The sequence below is a fragment of the Strongylocentrotus purpuratus genome, unplaced genomic scaffold (assembly GCF_000002235.5).
Source record: "Strongylocentrotus purpuratus isolate Spur 01 unplaced genomic scaffold, Spur_5.0 spur5_scaffold_12, whole genome shotgun sequence".
Classification (NCBI taxonomy): domain Eukaryota; kingdom Metazoa; phylum Echinodermata; class Echinoidea; order Camarodonta; family Strongylocentrotidae; genus Strongylocentrotus; species Strongylocentrotus purpuratus.
Genome location: NW_022145597.1, coordinates 19,400,062 through 19,422,526, shown reverse-complemented (window position 1 = coordinate 19,422,526; position 22,465 = coordinate 19,400,062). Strand labels below are relative to the sequence as shown.

The following is a 22,465-nucleotide window of genomic DNA, read 5'->3' as shown; positions in this document are numbered from 1 at the left end:
TTCATTAGTATAAAATGGTGAAACTTACTAAAAATTTTGGCCAAAACTTGAACTTGAACCTTTGTACAAGAACTTGTAGACCATGTGCCAATCTAAAAAAAGATATTCATTCTGTTTAGTACTTATTCTTGGTATATGATCAAGATTTACGTTTGGGTTTAGTCTGTTGCACATACTACAGATCATTTTATTTTTGGCACACGGTCAATTTTGCACAAAATTTAAAGTTGAAAGCTCATTGAAATCTATGGAAAGTCGTCATCGTGAGCCAGCGAGCCAGCGGTGGCCTGCAGGGTTTTCACAAACCACAATAGGGGACAGTCCGGCTTGCTCACACTCTGATGGCTCTACTTCGGCTACCACGTTTTTCAGCTGAACGTTAGTCCAAAAGCTCCTGGACATGACTTGTATCGGATTCGGCAGGGAATAATCAAAATATTCTATTTGGACTGCATAGATAAAACGAATCTCAAAAGAATTTTTTTCTTTGTATGCTAAAACTTAAAAACCAGTTATAAATTATAGCAATTATGTATAGTGATTACAACTATTCAGCAAACTATGTTCACAATTTTGATAAGATTTGGATTTCTCTGGATATCCCTGTATAATTTTCATCTGTAATCTTTTTCTCCCCCTCTGCATACCAGTACATGAACAGTGTATATGAATTAAATATTATGGTACTAAAACAAGACCCTAGGTACACTGTACCTACATGTACAGTATACATGCACATGTAAGCCATTAATGCCTCATGTTTTTAGATTGAGCATTTTCCCAGACTGCACCGTCTGCTATTACCTCATTATGTATGCGCACGAGAGCGTCATGTCTCGTTTTTTAATTTTTTTTATAACGGGTTCATTTAAACAGGTGCATGGAACACATCTTCTTTTAATAAATTTAGTGCAACATATGGTATTTCCATCTGTGCAAAATGCAAATACATATACATTTACATGTTCTCAAGATGTGCTTCACATGCTCATGAATTGATTTAAAATAAAAAATAGGTTGACAATTTCCAGGTTACATTAAATGATGTTTGATGAACAAGAAAGGTTGACAATTTCAAACTTTAAATAATGCATCAAGCTACATGTTTGATAAACAAGAAAGAACTTTGTGCCTAATGAAAACTGTGTTTTTTCAAAAGACATTTTTTCTTTATAATCATATCAAAAGAAATGAATGAGAAAGTACCTCCACTTGGTATCCCAATTTTATTTTTTGCCCAGAGTAAAACATGATGTATGGGTTCCCCTCAAGTGTTAATACAAAAAAATAGTAATATGATAACAAATTTCAACCGTTGTTATATTTCATGTGACATGACTTTAACTGTCTACATGAAGGTGCCGGTTTCTTGACACAAACATCTACATGTATGCTCATCAGCCCCTTCACCATAAAGTCTAGTCATAACAATTATTAACGTTTTTTTGTCTTTTTCATTTAGTAATTGTGTCTTTTAGTATTTTTGTCTTTAGTTTTTCCTCCATAAAGTCTAGCAATAACAATAATAAAAGGGACTTGGTAACATTGTTCAGATGAGAGATAGTGGTGCTAAGGTAGTGACTTCAATGCCAGATGTACAATTAAAGATAGTCTGAAACTTTGATTGAAAACGGACCATTATTCATGGTACAAATTGAGAAAAACTGATCTGATCGATTCCTTAATTCTCCCAACTATATTATTACAATTTAATTACATTTTAGGTGAATGGAAATTGTCACAAAGCAATAAAATGGCTCTACATTCCATTCCAGACATTTATGTGCTACAGATTTTTTTGTAGCCTGTTTTATGTCTTTTTTTTTTCATGTAAAAACTGTTGGGGAAAATTCAAAAATGGTTGGGAGAATTTACTGTTAATCACTGTTAGAGGGTGTCATACATCGACTCCTTCAAAGAAAACCATAGATATCATCGTGGTTTGAGAATTTTTTCAGGATTTTTTGCATGTCAGAGGGTTAGTATGTACAGTAGAAGGAATATAGTAAGTAACATTTTATACAAAAATTAAGCAATTTTTTTCATCAACCTTCAACAATGTTACCAAGTCACTTTAATGTGTTCTCTTTTATTTTTCATTTAGTTACTCCCTCATAAAGTCTAGCCATAACAATATTTAATGTGTTTCTCTTTTATTTTTCATTTAGTATTTTTTCTCTTTTGTTACTCCCTCATAAAGTCTAGCCATAACAATAATTAATGTGCTGCTCTTTTTAGTCTTTTATTTTTCCTTCAGTATTTTTGTCTTTAGTAACTCCCTCATAAAGTCTAGCAATAAAATAATTAATGTGTTTCTCTTTTATTTTTCATTTAATATTTTTGCCATTTGTACTCCCTCACAAAGTCTAGCAATAACAATTATTAATGTGTTTCCCCGTTTATTTTCCTCTTCTTTTTTCTTTAGTTTGGTGTCTATTTTAGTGCAATAGTAGCGGAGAAGCAGAAACTCAACACGTTTCAGGATACAGGGAAAAAAAGACAGCCAATATCCAAAGACAACTTCTTTCTGGTAAGTATTCTAAAGGCCTAAACCCTGAAAAGTATATATTTTATTATTAAAGATAAAGACCAGTTATGGTCATGCGATTGCATGTGAAAGAAACATTGTGGAATCGCTCAGAAAAGGTTGATCATCTAGCATATAAGTATTGGTGTGTACTGCAAGGTTCTGGAATCATCAAAATGATAAGAAATTTGACCCAGTTTTCGTAAAGTTACAAGCACTGAACACAGAAAGATGTATATGGGACTATACGCACACGTGCGTGACACGTGCATTTATCTCTCACAAACCAATAGATAAACTAATTTACCAAATATATCAAGTAGTAGGCGGTTTCCGGCAAAAATGTTATCATCATGTAGTCGTCAAAACATATTCTTGCCAATGATTGGTAATAAGAGCTTCCATTTCATTTTTTTTTAAATTGGGGCATTTCCAATACTGGTCTTTACCTTTAATTTATCAATTGCTTGATTGATTGATGGGCTAGAATCGGAGTGCTCAAAATTGTCAAATTTGGGCAATTTTTGGAGGCAGTTTAAAAACAAAAAAATTATCAGATTTCCCTCATGATCTGCTGATCCGATACCGATATTGGGGGCCAAACCGCCAATTCGATCATTCTATCCGATCATTGCTCTAACTTTAATGCAGGGTTACTTTTTGTGCCATTTCTGAACAAGCCTGGGGCCCGTTTCACAAAGCCTTTTTTCAATGACAAATGACAAAAACCAGTGACAATTCTGCTGATAACCAATCAGAAGCAAGGATTCAGTAGCTTATAACAAAAACTGTCATTTGTCACTGATGACAAGTTTTGTGAAACGCCCCCCAGAACTCTTTGAACGTTGGCACTTCGAGATATGTGTGTTATGGTATAAACATTTGTTGTACCAGGATAATTATGAATGTACAGGTACTCGTTACAGTATATTTGAATCATGTTTACTGATATGCTTTAAACTGAGATAATGTGTCCTTCAAAATTAAAGGGGAAGACTACCCTAATTTTAAATTTGCTGTGATAGAACTTAGCAGAACAAATTATGTATGTTTGCTCTTTCTGTTTTGTGTGTGTGCGTGCAATTAATGCGCTTGCCCGATTTGTCTCTGCCCTGCATGCATATTAGTCAGATGAGCTAAAAAAAAAAACAGAATAATTCACCAATGTTTTGAGACCACAATCCAGTAGTGTTTTTTTTTAATTCATTTTTGGGGTCATTGTTATGGGCGGTTGCCTAGCAATTTCTAATAAAACTCTAGAATGTGAGAAAAAACCCTGGGGGTTGTTTCATGAAACCGTCATTAGTACAAGATCGCCGACAGCCCATTGAAACGTGTGTATTAAATTCAACACACGTTTTGTTGGGCATCAGTGAACTTTTACTTATGAAGATTTCCTGCTCTGGGATTCTGCATGCAGTGTACTTGTAAATGCCCCTAATATGAATCTTAAAATAAAAAAGACTACTTAATGTAGATTTAATTTTGTTACTGGTACTGTCTGGGCCCATGGGTGTATTAAAACACAAATTCAAGTGCAATCAGTCGGTTATTTGTGAAGTGATTTTGCGTGGCATCTGTGTAAGCAAATATTGGGGGGGGGGGGACAGTGTTTTTTATGCCTTCACACAGGTATTGTACGATTTTTTTTTTTTTTTTGTAAAATGAATTTATTGATAAATATATGCTTTTGAACAAATCAAACAATCATACACAATCAATTGAAAGGACATCGTAGCATCTTAACATAGTTCAAATAAAACGTGTTTTGTTTTCTTGAACTAACAGTGTTCTTGAATAACAGTGTTTTCAAAAATGCATAGCTTTTTTGTTTTACAGTTCCTTTTGATCTTTAATCGGTTGTGGATTAGTCTTTTGAAAATACAAAGAATAGAGACTTCATATTGTACGATTTGATACAGGTGTGTTTTATGATTTCTTTGTGATGTTTCTTGTTCTTCAAAAATATGACTTAAAAACACCTTCTGAGCCTCAGGGTTTTATGGCTTGAAAACACGTATCTTGTGCTGTGTTATTTGTTTTACACTGTACATGTATATGCAGCATATCATGTAGTTTAATTTTGTGTTATGTTTTCATGCTTTAGTTTCACATGCACCAACATGTTTTGAGTTGTGATATACAGTACATGTACATTTTATGTGCTGCATTCAGTTTGTTTATAAATGTATAAGTACATTTTGTGCTGTGTGTCATGTTTTTTTATGCAGTATTCAAATTTTGCGTCGCCATAAATCAATGTTTCATTTCTTAATTGGCTCCTCCTCATGAATATATTAATAAAGATGTCTCCAACACCTACAGCATATGTGCCTTTTTCGCTGTGCGCTCAGATCTTTGGAAAAAAAAATCCTTATTTGTAGCCTCTTATCTTTATTACTATTTTTTTTTATAGCCTATATGGCTTTTTCATGTTCCTCAATATTTTCTTAGAGATATTTTGTTTTCCTTTAAAGCATTTTTTCTCCTTATAGCAAAATTTCTCCCTCTGAGCATATTTTTCACATTAGAACTTTAAAGATAACGACCAGTTTAATATGGTCATGCGATTGCATTGTGAAAGAAACGTCGTGGAATCAATCAGAAAAGGTTGATCATCTAGCATATAAGTATTGGTGTGTACTGCAAGGTTCTGGAATCATCAAAATGATAAGAAATTTGGCCCAGTCTTCGTAAAGTTACAAGCACTGTACACAGAAAGATGTATATGGGACTACTCACAAGTGTGCGGCACATGCATTTATCTCTCACACACCAATAGATAAACTAATTTACCAAATATATTAATTAGTAGGCGGTTTCCCGGCAAATTTTTTATCATCATGTATTAGTCAAAACATATTCTTTTACATGATTGGTAGTAGGAGCTTCCATTTCATTTTTTGAAATTGGGGCGTTTCCAATACTGGTCTTTACCTTTAATATCTTCATGAGTTATGCTTGGTTATTGAATTTCTCTTCTTTGCTTTCTGTCGTTACATCCCTTTTAAACTTTACATTCTTGATTAGATCCTTGTCCAGCTACATCGTTTTTGTTGTGTGTTCTTGTGAGAGTTAGATTTATAAACTTCCAAAGTAGATTAGTATAATCACTGGAGTGGATAATTTACATTAATATTAAACCTGCAATTTGCTTGAACATACAGTACATTTAGCTTTAGAAAATTGTGCATATAACCACCTTTTGCAGCCCTATGCACTGTATGCAGGCACGTAGCCAGAGTTCGATGTTTGGGGGGGGGGGGGGCACATACATGTAATCGATCGAGGTAAAAAAAAGGGGTCTAAAACAGTTCAACCGATCTTGGAAATTTGTGGCTACGTGCCTGGCCCTGGCCCTATGTATTATCTAGAATAGAGAAAGAGAAAGAAGCAATAGATAGATCACAGGAGAATAGCATGCATGTTTAATTTAACTTTGAACACTAAATGAAACAGTTACCATAATTAATATTTAAGATTTATCAATTGTTGTACACATGCACCTATCAATTGTTTTTTGTTCTTGTTTTTAGAGAGCGATTCTTTTATTTCCACTGTTTTTTTTTCTTCTCTTGTCAGGTTGCAGCCAACAAATCGAAAGGTCAGGTACAGTCATGGTTTCATGACCTTGCTGGGAATAAATCTCTCAATCAACTCACAAAGAAGGTAAATAAGATTCCCCCCTCCCCCACAAATAAAAAAGAAAAAAAGAAAGAAAAAAAACTGACTTGAGGAAAGTTCATTCATCCTGGAAACAGACCGTTTTACTTGCAATTTTCTGAATATTAAGTTTTCACCCGTTTCTCCATTTTAAGACAATATTTAAGAGATGTGATTTGTGTTTTATGTACAGTTTCTGCATTCAGTATGGTTTGCCCTTTATTTTCACCCTTTAAACACGTACAGTACATGTATTGTACATCTGTGATAATACTTTTAAATCTCTTTTGAATTTTAGTTTTTTAACTGCTTTATGAAAAACATAGTAACCAGGTTCAGAGAATTTTGTGTACCTTTGGGCCCGTTGCATAAAACTTACCTTTGATGGTAACTTTGCCATCAATGGCAACTACCATGGTAACAGGGCTCAACTGCCAATCAAAATCAAGGATTCTGATGGCAAAGTTACAATCAATGGTAAGTTTTGTGCAACGGGGCCCAGGTCTTTTGTTGCACTCAGAACATGCTGAAAAGCTAAAAGGGCATTAACCCAGTTTAGATTTCAAGATGATGAATTTAACTATTACATAATCATTCATGACACACCCTCCCTACATACATTTCTTAATTCTCAGTGTAATAAAATAACCATTATTGTCCTACAAAATCCTTCCCCTCCTTTAATACAAACTTGTCAACATTATTGATGATCAGGTACCAGTGTTCCATCGCAAGGAGGACATCTTTATGACGCTATGTGAGAACAACATGCCCATGATCCGAGCTGCCTGGTATCTGAAGATGATGGCCGCTAACCAGGCTGCCATCCAGGAGACCAAGATGAAGAAGAGACAACCCAACGATCCCTCACAAGGTATGCTAATTCTCTAGTCACCGGCATGGCCATTTTGGGGGTGGGGTGTTGTTGGTATCATGAGAATTGGGGGTGGGAGGAGGGGGGGGGGAGGGGAGGAGGCGCCAACCAGGCTGCCATCCAGGAGACCAAGATGAAGAAGAGACAACCCAACGAACCCTCACAAGGTATGCTAATTCTTTAGTCACCAGCGTGGCCATTTTGGGGGTGGGGTGTTGTTGGTATTATGAGAGGAGGGGGGGGGGGGATTGCCAAACAAGCTGCCATATCATAAACAAAGATGAAGAAGACTTAGAAGAGACAACCCAATGATCCCTCACAAGGTATACTTATTCTCTATTCACTGGCATGGCCATTTTCTGGGGGATGGGGTGTTGTTGGTATCATGAGAGTTGGGGGTGGGGGGAGGGGGATTGCCAAACAAGCTGCCATATTATAAACAAAGATGAAGAAAAGACAACCCAATGATCCCTCACAAGGTATGCTAATTCTCTAGTCCCCGGGGTGGCCATTTTTTGGGTGGGGTGTTGTTGGTATCATGAGAGTTCGGGGTGGGGGGAGGGGGATTGCCAAACAAGCTGCCATATCATAAACAAAGATGAAGAAGAGACAACCCAATGATCCCTCACAAGGTATGCTAACTCTCTAGTTACCGGCATGGCCATTTGGGGGGGGGGGGTGGAGTTTGCCAAACAAGCTGCGATATCGTAAACAAAGATGAAGAAGAGACAGCCTCATGTCAGTGGCGTCAGATGGGGGAGGGGGTCTAGGTGGATGAAACGCTAGAGAACAAGGCATTTGTGAGACGGAGAGAGAGTGTGTGTGTGTGTGTGTGGGGAAGGGGGGGGGGGGGTTCAGTAACTTGTGCATTAAGAAATTTGACTTTTTTTGTCCTTTTTTTTCTTCAAAGGCTGGCAAATTGCCATACACTGTGCAGTGTGAAAGTAAAGACTTTTAATATCATAGTTGTCGTTTTGTGGTGGAAAGTACTGGACTTTTTGTTATCTTTTTTGTTACATGCATGTACTAATTTATACAACTGTCCATAAAAGTCTGAAATCTCTTTGCATCATGGGTTTAAAATTTTAAAAGCAATCTGGCTCCAAAATAGCACGTAAATAACGTGTTTATTGAATTGAATTGAATTGAACTTTATTTCATTCATCATAAAAACATCATAACAAACATATAAAATACAACACATAGCGTACAAGTTAAAGAGAAACATTTACCATACAATACAACAACAAAAATATATATGAATGTGGAGACAGCTAGGAGCAAGGTCAACTCAACTAGAAATCGTGAGATAATTTATTGCACCTGGCAGTGCACCACTCCGCACTGCCTGGCACTGCCTGGTACCGCCGGGTACCATAAGTCTTGAGTAATCAAGTTCCCTTTTATTTTTTCTCAAAATCAATTTTTCATCATTTTGGGAACCTTTGCCTATAATACCTTTAACAAATTGTTATACTTGTTTGTTCCCTCCTTTATGATATGGCATACATGTTTTTTAAGCAGATAGTCGAGCATTCTTTACAGATTCTGTCACATCTTTCTTGTCTTTTTGTCACCATCTTTCCTTCGTTATTACAAAAAAAGGAGTACTTTATAGTCAATCTGATTATGCCACTTTTCAAAAATGTAAAGATCATTAAGATTCATTGTCATATGCCAAAGTTATGGCAGGTTTGCTGCGACAATTTCTCTCTCAGCGGTTCACGTAAACAACATGTTTACTCAACAGAGAAGCAAGCTCAACTCAAAACAAAATCGTGAGATAACAAGCAATAACATTATAAGTCTCTTTATCTTTTAGAATTGCGAAAAATGTCAGTTTCAATATGATCTATTCACAGAGATCTCCTTTGATATTTTTGTCCCTATGTTATAACAGCTGGGTGTGTCGAAAGAGCCAAATTTACCAGATAATCAATGCATTTATTAATGAAGAAAGAATTGTTATTCATTGAGAATGATTTTTATTTCCTTTATTTTTAAAAATTCTGTCATTACAGATCGGAATCTCATCATAACCAAGTTTAATCAAAGCAAGATTATCAATGAATATGATTGATGAAATTGTATACCTTTCTGAATTTAAGGCCTTGATGTTTATCATTGATGATGTTGTGTTAAAGCCACTCTGTACTACACTGTACTTGTAGCTAATTTCTCCCTCTATATAGAAAACTTCCCCAATCAGAGCCTGTTGGTCCCCCATGATCCTCTTTTTCTTATGTTAATTGAAAGCTGAGTTAATGAGATCGGCACATGTCAGTGACCTCACTGTGTGGTCTAATCCCTTCTGGCTGAACGAGTACAGCCGGCCTTTAAGTATTTCTTTTTTGTTGCCCTCATTACAGACTGGTGTCTGATCATCACCAAGTTCTTGAAGAGCCAGCTGGACAAGATCGTGGAGTACAACAACACAGCCTCCCTGGTCTCCGCTCAGCAGGCGGCGTCGGCGACCACCAAGCAGTCGTCATCGTCCACCACCTCGTCCATGCTAGGGGGCGGGATGGGGTCCATGGGCATGGGGTCGGGCACCATGGGGGGCAGCACCATCGAGCTGGAGAAGTGCGTGAAGCTGTGGCAGTATACCACAGAGTTGGCCAGATACCTGTATCAGGTACGTGCAGGGCAGAATCACTTTCCCTAATGGCTCATTCACATATGAAGAGCTTAATTCTGAAAGGAGCTAAATCCACTTTTGATGAAAATTAAGTTATTGATATCAGAACATTGTTCACTTAAGTACCCATCTTTCAACAAAATTATTTACCTAAATTTTGGGAGCAATCATGAAAAGAGTGCACCTTCTAATATCATTTTTCCATAGACGTCTGTACAAAATCTGATAAACAATTTCCTTTTTCTCTGAAGTTACAAAAGTGGATTTAGCTCCTTATGGAATTAAATTCTTCATATGGTGCTAGACAGGGAGGGCCATTCGCTGCGCTGTTTTTTTTAAAAATGTGCATGTGAATAGCAAGTGGAAGATGGAAATGTTAGTCGAACATTTATTCTTCATCTGTTTGTAAATAAGATAAAGAAACATGAAGAATTTTACAAAACATCCCCATAATCAAAAATCAGACGGTTTATGCTGATTATATGTTAACAAGCTTTAAGGGTCCACCATGAAAATGTTGAGTTCAGTATTAGCATTTGGTGGTACCTGCAGCAGATATTATTAACCAATCACTTGTCTTGATTTTGATTTGTTATGACAAATATAACATTGTTTTACTAAATTTAACATCGTTTTCAGAATACCACCCTGTTCCACATTTAGTAACTTTGACAAAAATATTCTATTCTTTTCATTCTTTTGTGTTTTTTAGGAAGGGATGTTGGAATGCCATGACTATCTCTCTTGGCTGGTCGACACTTTAGAGAAAGTTAACACCAACGATGACAGCACTCTGCGATTCCTTCTCCCATTCGTTGTCCAGGTATGTAGCTTATTCCTAAGCAGATCTCACATCGGAATCTTAGTTTCCCAAAAAACACACAAATCAATAGAAACTGCAGTACCTAAAGTTGCATGCCTTATGAAATTTGAGTGTTATGAACTGACAGCCAACCCTGCACTCCATTTGCATTGTACACAATATGATCTGGCATATAGGATCATTTAAGGCAATTTCGTGTTGTACATACTACATACAAAGATGTGTGCCAAGTTACAGGGGTTCATGAACTGACGGAGTGATATTTAAAGCCGTTTCTGTAATAATTCCATCGTGTCGTACTAAAACCTATTCACTTCAGCACTCCATGAGAAATGTTAGAAAAAGATATAAAGGAAAGGCACTTTTGATGAAATATAACTTTAAAAAGGTAAATTATCTGAATATGGATTTCAGTTTGGGCACATCAGTATGCCAGGCCGTTATCCTGCAACGAGAATGTAGAGTATAAAGAATGCAATGTACATGTATCTTGTGATCATCCTTGCTGTTTGAACATTTGCTTTTTTCGTAGTATTTGGAAGAGTTTCTGAAGAGTCAGATGCTATCCCGCCGTCTTGCCTACGTCTGTGCTCGTCGTCTTATGTCCATGTGCTCTGAAACTAGACCGCATTCACCTCACCTCAATACTTCAAGCAAGTAAGTCCTCTCAATAATTCAGTAAATTCAGACAAAATATCTGTTAAAGTGCTATATGTTTATTTTCTCCATAGACTCATTTTATGTTGTATGTATCATGTCACATAAACATTTTATTTATTTTTCTCTGTGAATAATGCATGCAAACGCAACAAATTTGCCCTTGGACCAATAAATTTGAATTGAATTGAATTGAATTGAATCAATAGATTTTTAAAAATATTTTTATTCAGTTCATTTTATCAAATAATTCCATTAAAAATACACGCAGCTAAACAAACATTTAAAAGTTACAAAATAATATTGATATATAACATGGGAATAATATTAAAGTGGAGTAGACAAGAAGAACAAGAAAAAAAATCTAAACATTTACATTAATGAAAGTATTTGGAGACAAGACAGGAACGCCGGGCTTCATGTAAAAGTCAGTGTCCAGTATACAAATAATGAATGGTTATGAGTTCAATAGTGCGAATATGTTCATGAGTTGAAAGATTAACATTCTATTCAACGAGGCGTCAGCCGAGTTGAATAGAATTAACGTTAATCTTTCAACGAATGAAAATATTTGCACTATTAAACGAATGAAAAACATTCATTATTTGTTTTATACAACATCGAAGAAGACCTAATAGAACGTTAATCAACAAATTATGCTTTACTCCTCATAAAGATAAATTAAAGTTCGAGTCAAGCCTTCTCGATTACATGCAGATTGCCTTCGCGTCAGATACACGCAGGGATACGCGCACATGTAGCAGAGAGGTACGCAGTCTGCATATAACCAAAAATGCACGGCGCATATAACCAAAAATGCACGACCGTGCAATATACCATCTATTGAATATCATGTGACCAACAATCCTCCAATCAAATTACAAGGATCCACGTAGGTGTTGTATAATGATTGTTAACTATGTACATTATTTAAATTATTACTTACTTTGATTGAAAGAAAGAGTAAAAAGGAATTAATTACTTATACATACAATAGATATGTCACGTAGAGTCCTGATCAATGTGCTCTGGATGCATAAAGAGATTAATCCTCAAGATTTACTTCTCTATTATCACAGCTTCTAGTTGGTTGAAGGAAATAATCACCAATTTTATTAGATACACCTGTACTAATTACCAAATTATGAGAAACCCTGGATTACTATGATGTCCATATTTGATGATCTGACATTTGCTCCGGCAACATTCTCATCAGGGTTTGTTTTGTCAAAGATATAGATTGGGTTTTAGGTTAGGTTTAGGCTTAGGGTTTGGTGTAGTGTTTGTCTCAATGTTGAAGTTATACATTTAGACATTATTAATTTTATTTATTCAGCAAAGACAAAGAAAATCAGTGAATAAAAAACAAGATTACATTTGGAAAAGAGTCTCATGGATGCCGGGAAGAAAAAAAAATGTTAACTCGATAACTATAACCCGAAGGTCTTCTTTTACATCAGAGTAATTGTTGTAGAAACATGTGTTGTAAAAACCAGATAGTAGTTATGAATTCAGATGGTACTATTAGATTTTGAAAGCAGAATAATTTCGGCCAGAGCAAGTGAATGAATGAATTGACATTTATTTCCATCATCATGACAGTATACAATATATACAAAGATAAAATATGGAATTTCATTACAGATAACAATATCAAAATTACATATAAATTGACAAAACAGCATTCAAGTGTCATATAACTTCTTTATATCTGCCCTTGGTTCTGATTCCCCAGTGTCCAGTTACCGCCGAACACACCGCCTCATTCCCAGCATGCTCTGGCCAGCATCCTGGCAGAGTTCCGCAGCTGCCCTCAGCACCACTCCATCATCCTTGGTCTGAGCTGCGTCCTGCAAGCCATCACCTTGCGCTGCCCGAGTGCCCTGGTGTGGATCAACCTAGGTGAGAGCAAGAACTACAGTGTACCTGGGTCGCCCTTGGACATTCTGCCGTGTCCGCCGTCCCTCCTGCCCCTTCCTGGCAGTGTGTCCATGCAGAACCACCAGGTGAGTCTACTTTTGTATGTGTCTGTCTGTCTGTCTGTATGTCTGTTGTTAGGGCCATGTTTCTGAATTGTACTTGGTTTGCCCTTGGATATCCTGCCGTGTCCCCCGTCCCTCCTGCCCCTTCCTGGTAGTGTTTCCATGCAGAATCACCAGGTGAGTCTACTTGTGTTTGTGTCTGTCTGTCTGTCTTAATGTCTGTTGTCATGGCCATGTGTCTGTCTGTCTATCAGTCTTTCTGTCTTTGTGCCTGACTTTCTCTGTGTCTGACCCGAGGATATATTTCTGTGTCCATCATCCCTCCTGCCCCTTCCTGGCAGTGTGTCCATGCAGAACCACCAGGTGAGTCTACTTGTGTTTGTGTCTGTCTGTTTTTCAGTCTGTATGTCTGTTGTTAGGGCCATGTGTCTGCATGTCTTTCTGTCTTTCTCTCATTGTGTCTGACTTTCTCTGTGTCTGTCCCCAGGATATATTTCTTTGTCCATCATCCCTCCTGCCATTACCAAGTAGCATGTCCATGCAAAACCACTGTGTAAGTCTGTTTGTCTTTCTTTCTGTCTGACTGTCTGTTTGCTGGGCCATGTGTCTGACTGTCTGTCTGTCTGTTCGGCTGTCTGTCTTTCTTTCTCTCTGCCATGTCCATTGTCTCTTCTGATTGCGAGTCAGCGTGTCTATGTAGAACCATCAGGTTAGTCTGTTTTCCTTGGTGTCTATTGTCTCTCTGTCTGTCTATCAGGGTTGGTATACATAGAACGTGTTGTTCATTTTTATTTGAGTCTGTGGGAGTAACTGAAATAATTTTCAGCAAAATTGAGGATTAGATGAAGAATATTTTATCCTCCAAATCTGGTTTAAGAGCACATTATGTAAATTATAATTGAAATGTGCTGCACACACTAATACATTTTTGTAGCTACCAGCGTTATTCCTAATTTACATGAAATCATTTCATAAATTACCATACAACATGTACCTTCTTATTGGTACACCAACGTTACAGCTTAAAGAGAAGGTTGAGTTCTGGGAAGAGATGAAAAATTTGTGAGCGTTATCATTGAAATTATGCAAGTGTGGAAGAACATCAGATACAACATGTTCCCTGAAAAGCATGGCTCTTCAAATGTCTTAATATTTTAAATATGGCATGTAACATCATACAAATCAGGACTGATGTTTATGGCACTTGTTTGTGTAGTCCCATATACATCTTTCTGTGTACAGTGCTTGTAATGTTACCAAGACTGGGCCAAATTTCTTATCATTTTGATGATTCCAGAACCTTGCAGTACACACCAATACTTTAACAATATATGTTAGATGATCAACCTTTTCTGATCGATTCCACAGCATTTCTTTCACAATGCAATCGCGTGACCAGAACCCAACTTTATCTTTAAATTCTTTCCATATCCCTCATGACGATGTAATCTGTCTTAGATTTACTAGAATCTTTTTGCTGTATTAGTATTAATCCTAATGCTAGTATTAATCCTAATGCAGGCTTAATTTTGGTAAGGATCAAGGGGATTGTCTGGATATACAGGGAAGATAAAAATACATTTTAATGAGATTTAGCAGCAAAAACATGTGTATGAACAGCATTGATTGATTTTTTGTGGCTTTTATCATAGAATAAAGTTGGGATAAGTCGAGATGTTGCGGAGTTGTGTAAGATATACAAAACCAGGAACTTCTGCAAGCTGTTAATATCAGCTGTTTCCACAGCGAGAACTCTAACAAAATGCAAAAATTCTATGTTTTGATTGAATCATTCCGGAGCTTTATAAGTTCACTAATTTTCAACAACTCATGATATTTGGTACTGTTTCATGCAACAAAAAGAATGTTGGTTTAGCTACACACTGTAATAAAATGTTTTCAAACTGTCACTCTTTTTCTTGCTTTCTTGCATTTTCTCTTACTGCTTTTCTGAATTTCACCTTATTAATACTTTGTCTCAAATACCAAATTGAATTCTGAATATCAGTTAATATTCATCATGTTTAGACCTAATTACTAAAATTCAGTGAAACTTTGGATGGGGGAATTGCATTTTATACTAATATACTTAAATGTATTGTGTCCATTTGTATGCTTATAAATTGCTAATGGTTGATGTAAAATCTGCAGAGTTGTCATATCGACTAAAGCTTTTGGCAGTTCTCCATTCACACGTAGAATAGAGCAGTTTCTTTTCATGAAAAATGATATGTGGAAATCACATCCCATTACCAAGCAGATCACCATTTGCTGATCCCTTTCTTTGATTGTGTGTCTCTATGTACACTTCCCCTCTCTCTCTCTCTCTCTCTCTCTCTCTCTCTTTCTCTCTCTCTCTCTCTCTCTCTCCCTCCCTCTCTCTCTCTTTCCTCTCTCTTTTCCTCTCTTTCTCCATCTCTCTATCTTTCCTGCTCTTTCTCTTTCTTCACTATATCTCTCGATCTCTTATCCTCTTGGTCTCTTTTTCTCACTTTCCTTCCCATTCTCTCCCCCCCCCCTCTCTCTCTCTCTCTCTCTCTCTTTCCCTTTTTTATCCTTTTTCTCTACATCTTTCCCTTCTCTCTTCCTCACTTTTATACTTTATTTAGGTACATATTCCCCATTTCCTTCTTGTTCATGTTTTTGCTTTTATTTTACATTTGGTACAAAATTAAGGATAAACATGTGACATATATGTGTACTTATAATTATGTAAGTGATATCGTTTTAAATTGTACAGTTGTTTTTAAAATGCAATGTATATTCATATGCAATTCAGTATATGTAACTCGGATGCATTATTCAATAAATACCATACCATACCATACCACTAGATTCGGAGCAGCATTCGGCAGGCAGAAAACCAGATCAAAATGAGGAGTAGGAGAGCAGAAGTGAGATGGTCTTCAGATAAATGCCAAGAATCCGCAGCTGGTAAGCTGAAAAGATCAATTGATTAGATATATCATATACATATATATATATATATATATATATCTATGGTTGTATTCCGGTAGCGCGTACTAAGTTAGCGCATATATTAAGTTAGTCCACACTTTTAAAGAGTGCCTGTTGCCAACTCATTTACCCTGTACAGATTATTTTAATCCTTCAATTAAAAGTGTCCAAAAAATTAATTTTGCAATGAAATGGGAAGAAAAAGATAATATGAGTATGAACTGAATTTCAACAAAGTCTTCAGTACATTATCTTTGTCATGAATATTGAAGGAGGAAGATGATGAAACCTAGCACCCCATAGAAGTGTGGACTAAAATTCTTGTTTAGTCTGGACTGAGTGCCGGCTTAACTTATGAGAATATGAATCATTGGGTTTAGGAGTCTGAAGGTCAAAGGTCAGTTTCTGAGGGTAGCTACATGTATAAAGTGAAATGTTGTGGCCAAAAAAGGTGTGTCCGGAATGCAAAAGCATGACATTTATCGAGAGTGGAAGCAACGTCGGAGTCGCTGTCACATTCATCTAGTTTGCTATGTACGTGTACTTTTATTTTTGTAAAGTATGCACTAATGTCCTTTGGCAAGACATTGATCTACATTTGCCACACTCCACCCAGGTGAAGTAAATGGGTACCTGGTAGGAATTTATTCCTTGAAATGCTAGAGCGCGGTATGGCAGCCGTGCTAAAGCCAGGGTTATAATCGGGAGCGCCAGGAGGGTCAAATCTGACTGACATGAGCGCTATACAAGAACCCACTATTATTATTATTATTATTATATTATTATAATGAAGATTATCAAAATTATTTTCTTTTTGTCTTTTCCAGGTCACACGATATCAAGAGTACTACAGACCCTTGAAGTATTGGACAGACATTGTTTTGATCGCTGCGATGCTAGCAACTCAATAGATGCTCTCTACAACAAGATATTTCTCAATAGTCAGAAGCAAGAAGCACCCGAGGTATGCCTCACTCATCAATCTTTATTTATTTATATATTTTTTTTATGGGGGGTGGGGGAAGGGGATAGAGGCACTGTGTATATATGTAACAAAGCTACAAAACAGAGCTACAAAACACATTACTTATTTATGAAAAGCAGGAAACACTCAAGGTATTCATAACCCATTCAACTTGCTTTTTTTTGGGGGGGGGGGGCATTTGTATACAACAATAACCTTTTTCCCCAGTACCCAGATTTTAGTGCTTTCTGACAGCATTATCATATTAGGAGAGTGTAACACAGGCAAACGGAGATGAAATCCTCTTTACACCCTAGTGTGATAATCATTTGAGTTTGAATGTGTTTCAGTTTTCGTTCTAACTTTGTAAATTAGATGATTGCATAGTTCAGGGACAGTAGACTTTCAAAATTTATTTCTGTTTGCTTTTGCAGCCTCTCCTGAGTGATGATTACATAGTGCTATTATTTTAAAATTAGGATGATATTTCAGGCCCCTTATAGCATCCCCTAGGATCGATTTACTGCTTTTTAATTTTTTTTAGCTCTTATTATACTTACTACAGTCAAACCTGCTTTATTGACCCCCTGTCTACAAAGACCACCTGTCTACAAAAGCCACATTTGTTGTTTCCCTTGAAAATAGTTTCTCATTGAATCATGTACTACTAAAGGAACCTGTGTACAAAGACCACCTGTCTACAAAGGCCACTTTTGTGTTTCCCTTGGGCGGTCACTACAGACAGGTTTGACTGTATTTACAATGACCTGGTATTCATCAGTGTTGTATGTCTTTATGTGTGCAGCCTCTGCAGAGTGATGATCCCATAGTGCTACTGCTTTGCCAGTGGGCAGTGTGTCCAGAGAGGACCAGCGAACATAGAGCTCTTGTAGTGGCACAGCTCCTGGAGAAATATGTCATCGACATGGAGGCAGAGGTCAGTGGATCAACGGCAAACAACAACAAACAAACAAACAAACAAATAAACAAACACCTAGAAACATTTCTTGTTTTACATCCTTGTCAAATTTCTAAATTGATAATTCTGGACATAAAGGCCCAAATTCACAAAGGAGGTTTGTCGACAAACATAGGTTTAGGTTTGAAATGCGTCGAAACAATTCATATGACACATATAAACCTAGGTTTGTCAACAAACCTCCTTTGTGAATTCGGGCCAAAGGGACTGTGTTCTTGTAAATCTGGTATCATTGATAAGATTCATGAGATAGTGAAATCTCAATTCTAAGTTGGTTCAACAACATGAAGTTTCAGGTAAAGATGTGTCATGCAATGCAAAGAACATGATTTTTTAAATTACATAACGAGTGAGTATGTACTATTGAAAGTTTGAAAGTATCTGTTTAATAGCCTTGGGGAAAAAAGCTGTGGATCTGTTCTTTTGTCAAAATAAAAGGCTTATAAAGTTATTGTCATATCAGGACTAAAACAAAAGATGTTGTATTGCCCTTTAGGTGCCAAAAAATTTGGTGAGAATTTTTGTTTTTTTAAAGTTCCCTCTTTGGGCTGATATTTTCCAGTATTGAATGCTTTCATACATTTTTTTCCCCTAAAAAACAGTTATTTTTTTTTTTTTTTTTTTTTTTTTTGGGGGGGGGGGGGGGTTGGTTGCAAAGGGCTGTACAACATCTTTTTTTTTTAGGCCTCATCATGATGATATGCTTTAATAGTGTATGATAGTTAATCAAGTGTTTTAATGTATGTTTTACAGTCAGCCATTGAGTGAATTGGCCATGATCAAGGACATGAGAAATGTGATCCCTTCTTCCCTTTAGAAAATGGCTGAAATGGAGGTAATGGAAGACAAAGAGATGGCACCAATCTCCCCCATGCCTACTGCATCAACTATCCCTGTGTTTCAGGTCCTCCTTCAACATTTCCTGGATATAAGAGCTCCTGTGATTGGTAAGTCTAGGGGGGCATTCAAGCAATTTTTTGTAGCTAGAATCACAAATCAAAACCTTGTTAAAAAACAAGGTTACTGCAGGAGAGCGTTCAAGCGATTTTTCATCAACGCTGATTCTCGCTCATTTCAAGCCCAGTCACTGCTCATCATACTGTGCAGTTTGACCCAAGAAGGAAAGGTCAACTTTGCCGCGTGCTTTCTGTCTGTATTTACGGTCGAACCGGAACAGGCCACGATAATGACGTCATAGAATCATGATTGAGATCTCCGTTCGTTCAAGTGAATTTTAGCGAATCACGATATAAAACGCATCTCTTCCAGTGTTTCATATTGTTTGGACGCAACCGTGTTTTAAACTAAATGTCTTTGAAAACTGTGATTCTAGGGTGAAAAAGTGTTGATTAAACGCACCCTAGATTGTCTTATAATGTCTCTTTGTGCAAATAAGGTGGCCATGTGTATACAGACAACCTCCCTTTGGTGACCACTGACATGGAAAAGAAAAATCCACCTGTCTGTAGGTAGTATTCTGTTTTTCTCTCGAACAATGTTTTTTACTGAAACCTGTATACAGTATAAAGACCACCTGAAATTTGTGTGGCATGCGCCTGGAATCCAGCCAACAATGGAAGCTACAAACTGATTCAGCCGAGGACGCAGTATCGAAACTGAGTCCTGTCTTTCGAATGGTGACGTTTTAGGTCGGTCCCCAGACGTAAATAATCATATCTGATTGATACACGTCTGTAAGAACCCAATTAAACACACACTGTGTGGTCTTTAAAAATCTTTATGGTATGGTACATGTAAGTAAGGACTGTTGACCTTGTTGTACAGGGTTCAAAGGTCATTTGGCAAGATGTTAACCTACATTTGCTACTCTCAACCCAGGTGAAGCAAATGGATACCTAGTGGGCAGAAATTCCATGAATGTTTGAGCCCCTAGTATTCCATGTTTTGTATTCCCAAGAAAAAGCACTTTGTTAACTACATGTACATTGAAATAATAATAATAATATGGATATTTATATAGCGCCGGTATCCGCCAGGCTCTGACGCTCATGGCGCTGTACATACATGTATTACTATCACAAAAATATAACTTTCTTAACTAAAATAAAGTAAACTAAAACAACACAAATTATTACCCTACATTGACATGATTAAATAGCACTGTTTAGAAAGAGATGGGTTTTTAGAGCAACTTGGAAGGCGTGAAGGGTAGTTAAATTACGAATACTAAGTGGCAGCTTATTCCAAAGGGACGGACCAGAATGAGAAAATGCTCTATCCCCCAGGAACTGCGCGTCTTAGGGAAACTAATAAGGAGGATTGAGATGAACGAAGATGTCTTGTAGGCTTATACTTAACAATCAAATCTGTATACAAAGACCACTCATGGAAACCAGTCTGTATTGACAGGTGGTCCTTATGCACAGGTTATTACAAAGTTCGGCCGATGCAACCTGAAAAGAGCGAGACCCATAGAATTTAGTATTTATTTGTGGAATGGTGAGGGGAGACTTTTGGGAAGATCTGTGGGTTCTGTTTGGAACATATAGGGTAAGTAATTCTGTTAAATAAGTAGGCATTTAAAGGTTAAAACAAAGATCTTGAACTCTAATCTATGATTATAGTGGTTGTAATGAATCTGCTAATTCTGCCTCGATATCAAACTCTTTTCCAGATGACACCTCCTCCTCAGCCGACGACAAGAAGGCCTTTGCCAACCTGATCCTTCTCTTTGGTGAGCTGATCCGATGCGAGGTCTTCTCTCACGACTCCTACATGTGCACCCTCATCTCAAGGGGTGACCTGACCACTGTTCCTACCCAGGCTCAGACGGGGGCGTTTGTCGGGGGTCCAGGGAGCCAGCGGAACGATAGGGGTGCCGGGGATAAGAGCGAGGTGAGAATGGTTTTATTTGAATATTAATATGTAACAGCAGGCCTGATAATTACCTGATTTAAAACGGTTTCCCTGATTTTTTGATTTTTTTCCTGATTTTCTTCCTGATCCTTTTTTTTTTTTCCTCCTTTTTTTCTTCTTTTTTCTTCCTGATTTTATCCCTATTTTCCCCCCAATTTTTCCCCAATTTTTTTACTCAAAAGGGGGGGGGGGGGGAATGTTGTTAGATGTCATTTTTCCCTATGGGGGGCATGGTTGAGGGAGAGAAAAAAAGAAGAGAATGTTGTACAAATTTTGAGATCATCTTTGTCTAAATCAGAAAATCTGTCGTCGGGTCAAGTGACATTTTGTAGTTGCATGGAAGGCAAAACCTACCTAGATTACGACTAAGGTGCAGCTTTAAAAAAAAAATTTTCTCCCAAAATAAGATATGAACAAGTATTTCATTGAGAATACAAGTATTTTTATAATCTCATAATCATGTTCCTCTGCATGTACACTTAGCTCTTAGGCTTGCTTTTTGTTTTCTTGTACGTTATCACTGATGGTTGGAGTTGACCTCAAATTTTTCTTTAAATTATTTTGTTTGAATTTTCAAACTTTCTTTGTGTGGATAGGCCAAGGATGATGGAGAAGAAAAACAGGACTCCTCTGACAATGAGGATTATGGTTACCTTGACGACAAACCCCCTCCTGCACCTGCCCCGCCCCCTCGCAAGGAGTCTACCTCCTTCCAGGAAAAATTCCTAGAGTCCATCCAATCCAAGTCAGACTCTCAGTCGGACATCTCTGATGACGAGAAGGACAGCCCCATGGACGGTGAGAAGAGCGACGAGGAGAAGAAATCTGACATGGACTACAGGTCACCATCTCCAGAGGCACCCCGTGTCAATCGGCATCAGCTCTACGTGAAGCACTTCCCCATTTCGACTGAAGATAGCTCCGCGTACCACGAGAGCAACCAGCGCTCGGTGCTCCTCTACGGATTCGGTCGCGCCCGGACGGAGGCAAGGCAACAGGTCAAACACGTCCAGAAGGACCTGCTGAAGATTCTCACCCAAGGAGGGGGCAAAGGTGAAGGGTCAAAGGGCAAGAAGGTGTCCAAGTTGGACGAGCCGACGGTCAACAAGGAAGAGACGATGCAGAGGTTTCTTGCGCTGTGCTACTTCGATCAGCACATGGTGACGGGGTCTTGTGCAAACGGGGTCCTGGATCAGGTGCAGGCATTCAGTATGGGCAATAGAGACACGCCACCCACCTTTGACCAGGTTACACTCGTCTTTGAACTCTTGGAGAATGCACTCAACATCAATGGCTTGCTGGAATTTGCTGTCAAGGTTTGTTGATTTATGCAAATCTTTAAATCCTTTAAAGCCCCACTGCACTACTTAAAGCTACTTGTGCCCTCTATAAAGCAAACAATGCCCAAGCGGTGACCGCTGGTCCCCCATGATCCTCTTTTTCGTATGTTAATTTAGAGCTGATTTGATGAGATAACCACCTGATAGGGACCATGCAGGGAGGTCTAATCCCTCTTGGTCAAA

The 22,465-nt window shown here is 37.6% G+C and overlaps 1 protein-coding gene across 6 annotated transcripts in view; it reads left to right on the top strand.

Annotated features, from left to right (window-relative positions):
• The window catches only part of LOC763796 (mediator of RNA polymerase II transcription subunit 12-like protein), a 68,668-nt gene that overhangs the window by 11,074 nt on the left and 35,129 nt on the right, over positions 1 to 22,465 (top strand). For 4 of the 6 annotated variants that reach the window (XM_030982021.1, XM_030982024.1, XM_030982022.1 and 1 more), the window contains exons 4-16: positions 2,426 to 2,530; positions 6,110 to 6,196; positions 6,905 to 7,064; positions 9,434 to 9,699; positions 10,415 to 10,525; positions 11,058 to 11,182; positions 12,918 to 13,188; positions 15,999 to 16,098; positions 16,950 to 17,086; positions 17,892 to 18,023; positions 18,883 to 19,012; positions 20,701 to 20,921; positions 21,539 to 22,258. In XM_030982021.1, coding sequence (XP_030837881.1) covers positions 2,426 to 2,530; positions 6,110 to 6,196; positions 6,905 to 7,064; positions 9,434 to 9,699; positions 10,415 to 10,525; positions 11,058 to 11,182; positions 12,918 to 13,188; positions 15,999 to 16,098; positions 16,950 to 17,086; positions 17,892 to 18,023; positions 18,883 to 19,012; positions 20,701 to 20,921; positions 21,539 to 22,258 — 2,565 coding nt within the window. Of the gene's footprint in view, positions 1 to 2,425; positions 2,531 to 6,109; positions 6,197 to 6,904; positions 7,065 to 9,433; positions 9,700 to 10,414; positions 10,526 to 11,057; positions 11,183 to 12,917; positions 13,189 to 13,210; positions 13,342 to 13,387; positions 13,528 to 15,998; positions 16,099 to 16,949; positions 17,087 to 17,891; positions 18,024 to 18,882; positions 19,013 to 20,700; positions 20,922 to 21,538; positions 22,259 to 22,465 lie in introns of those variants that run through there. The other 2 variants (XM_030982026.1, XM_030982025.1) reach the window with 2 other exon arrangements.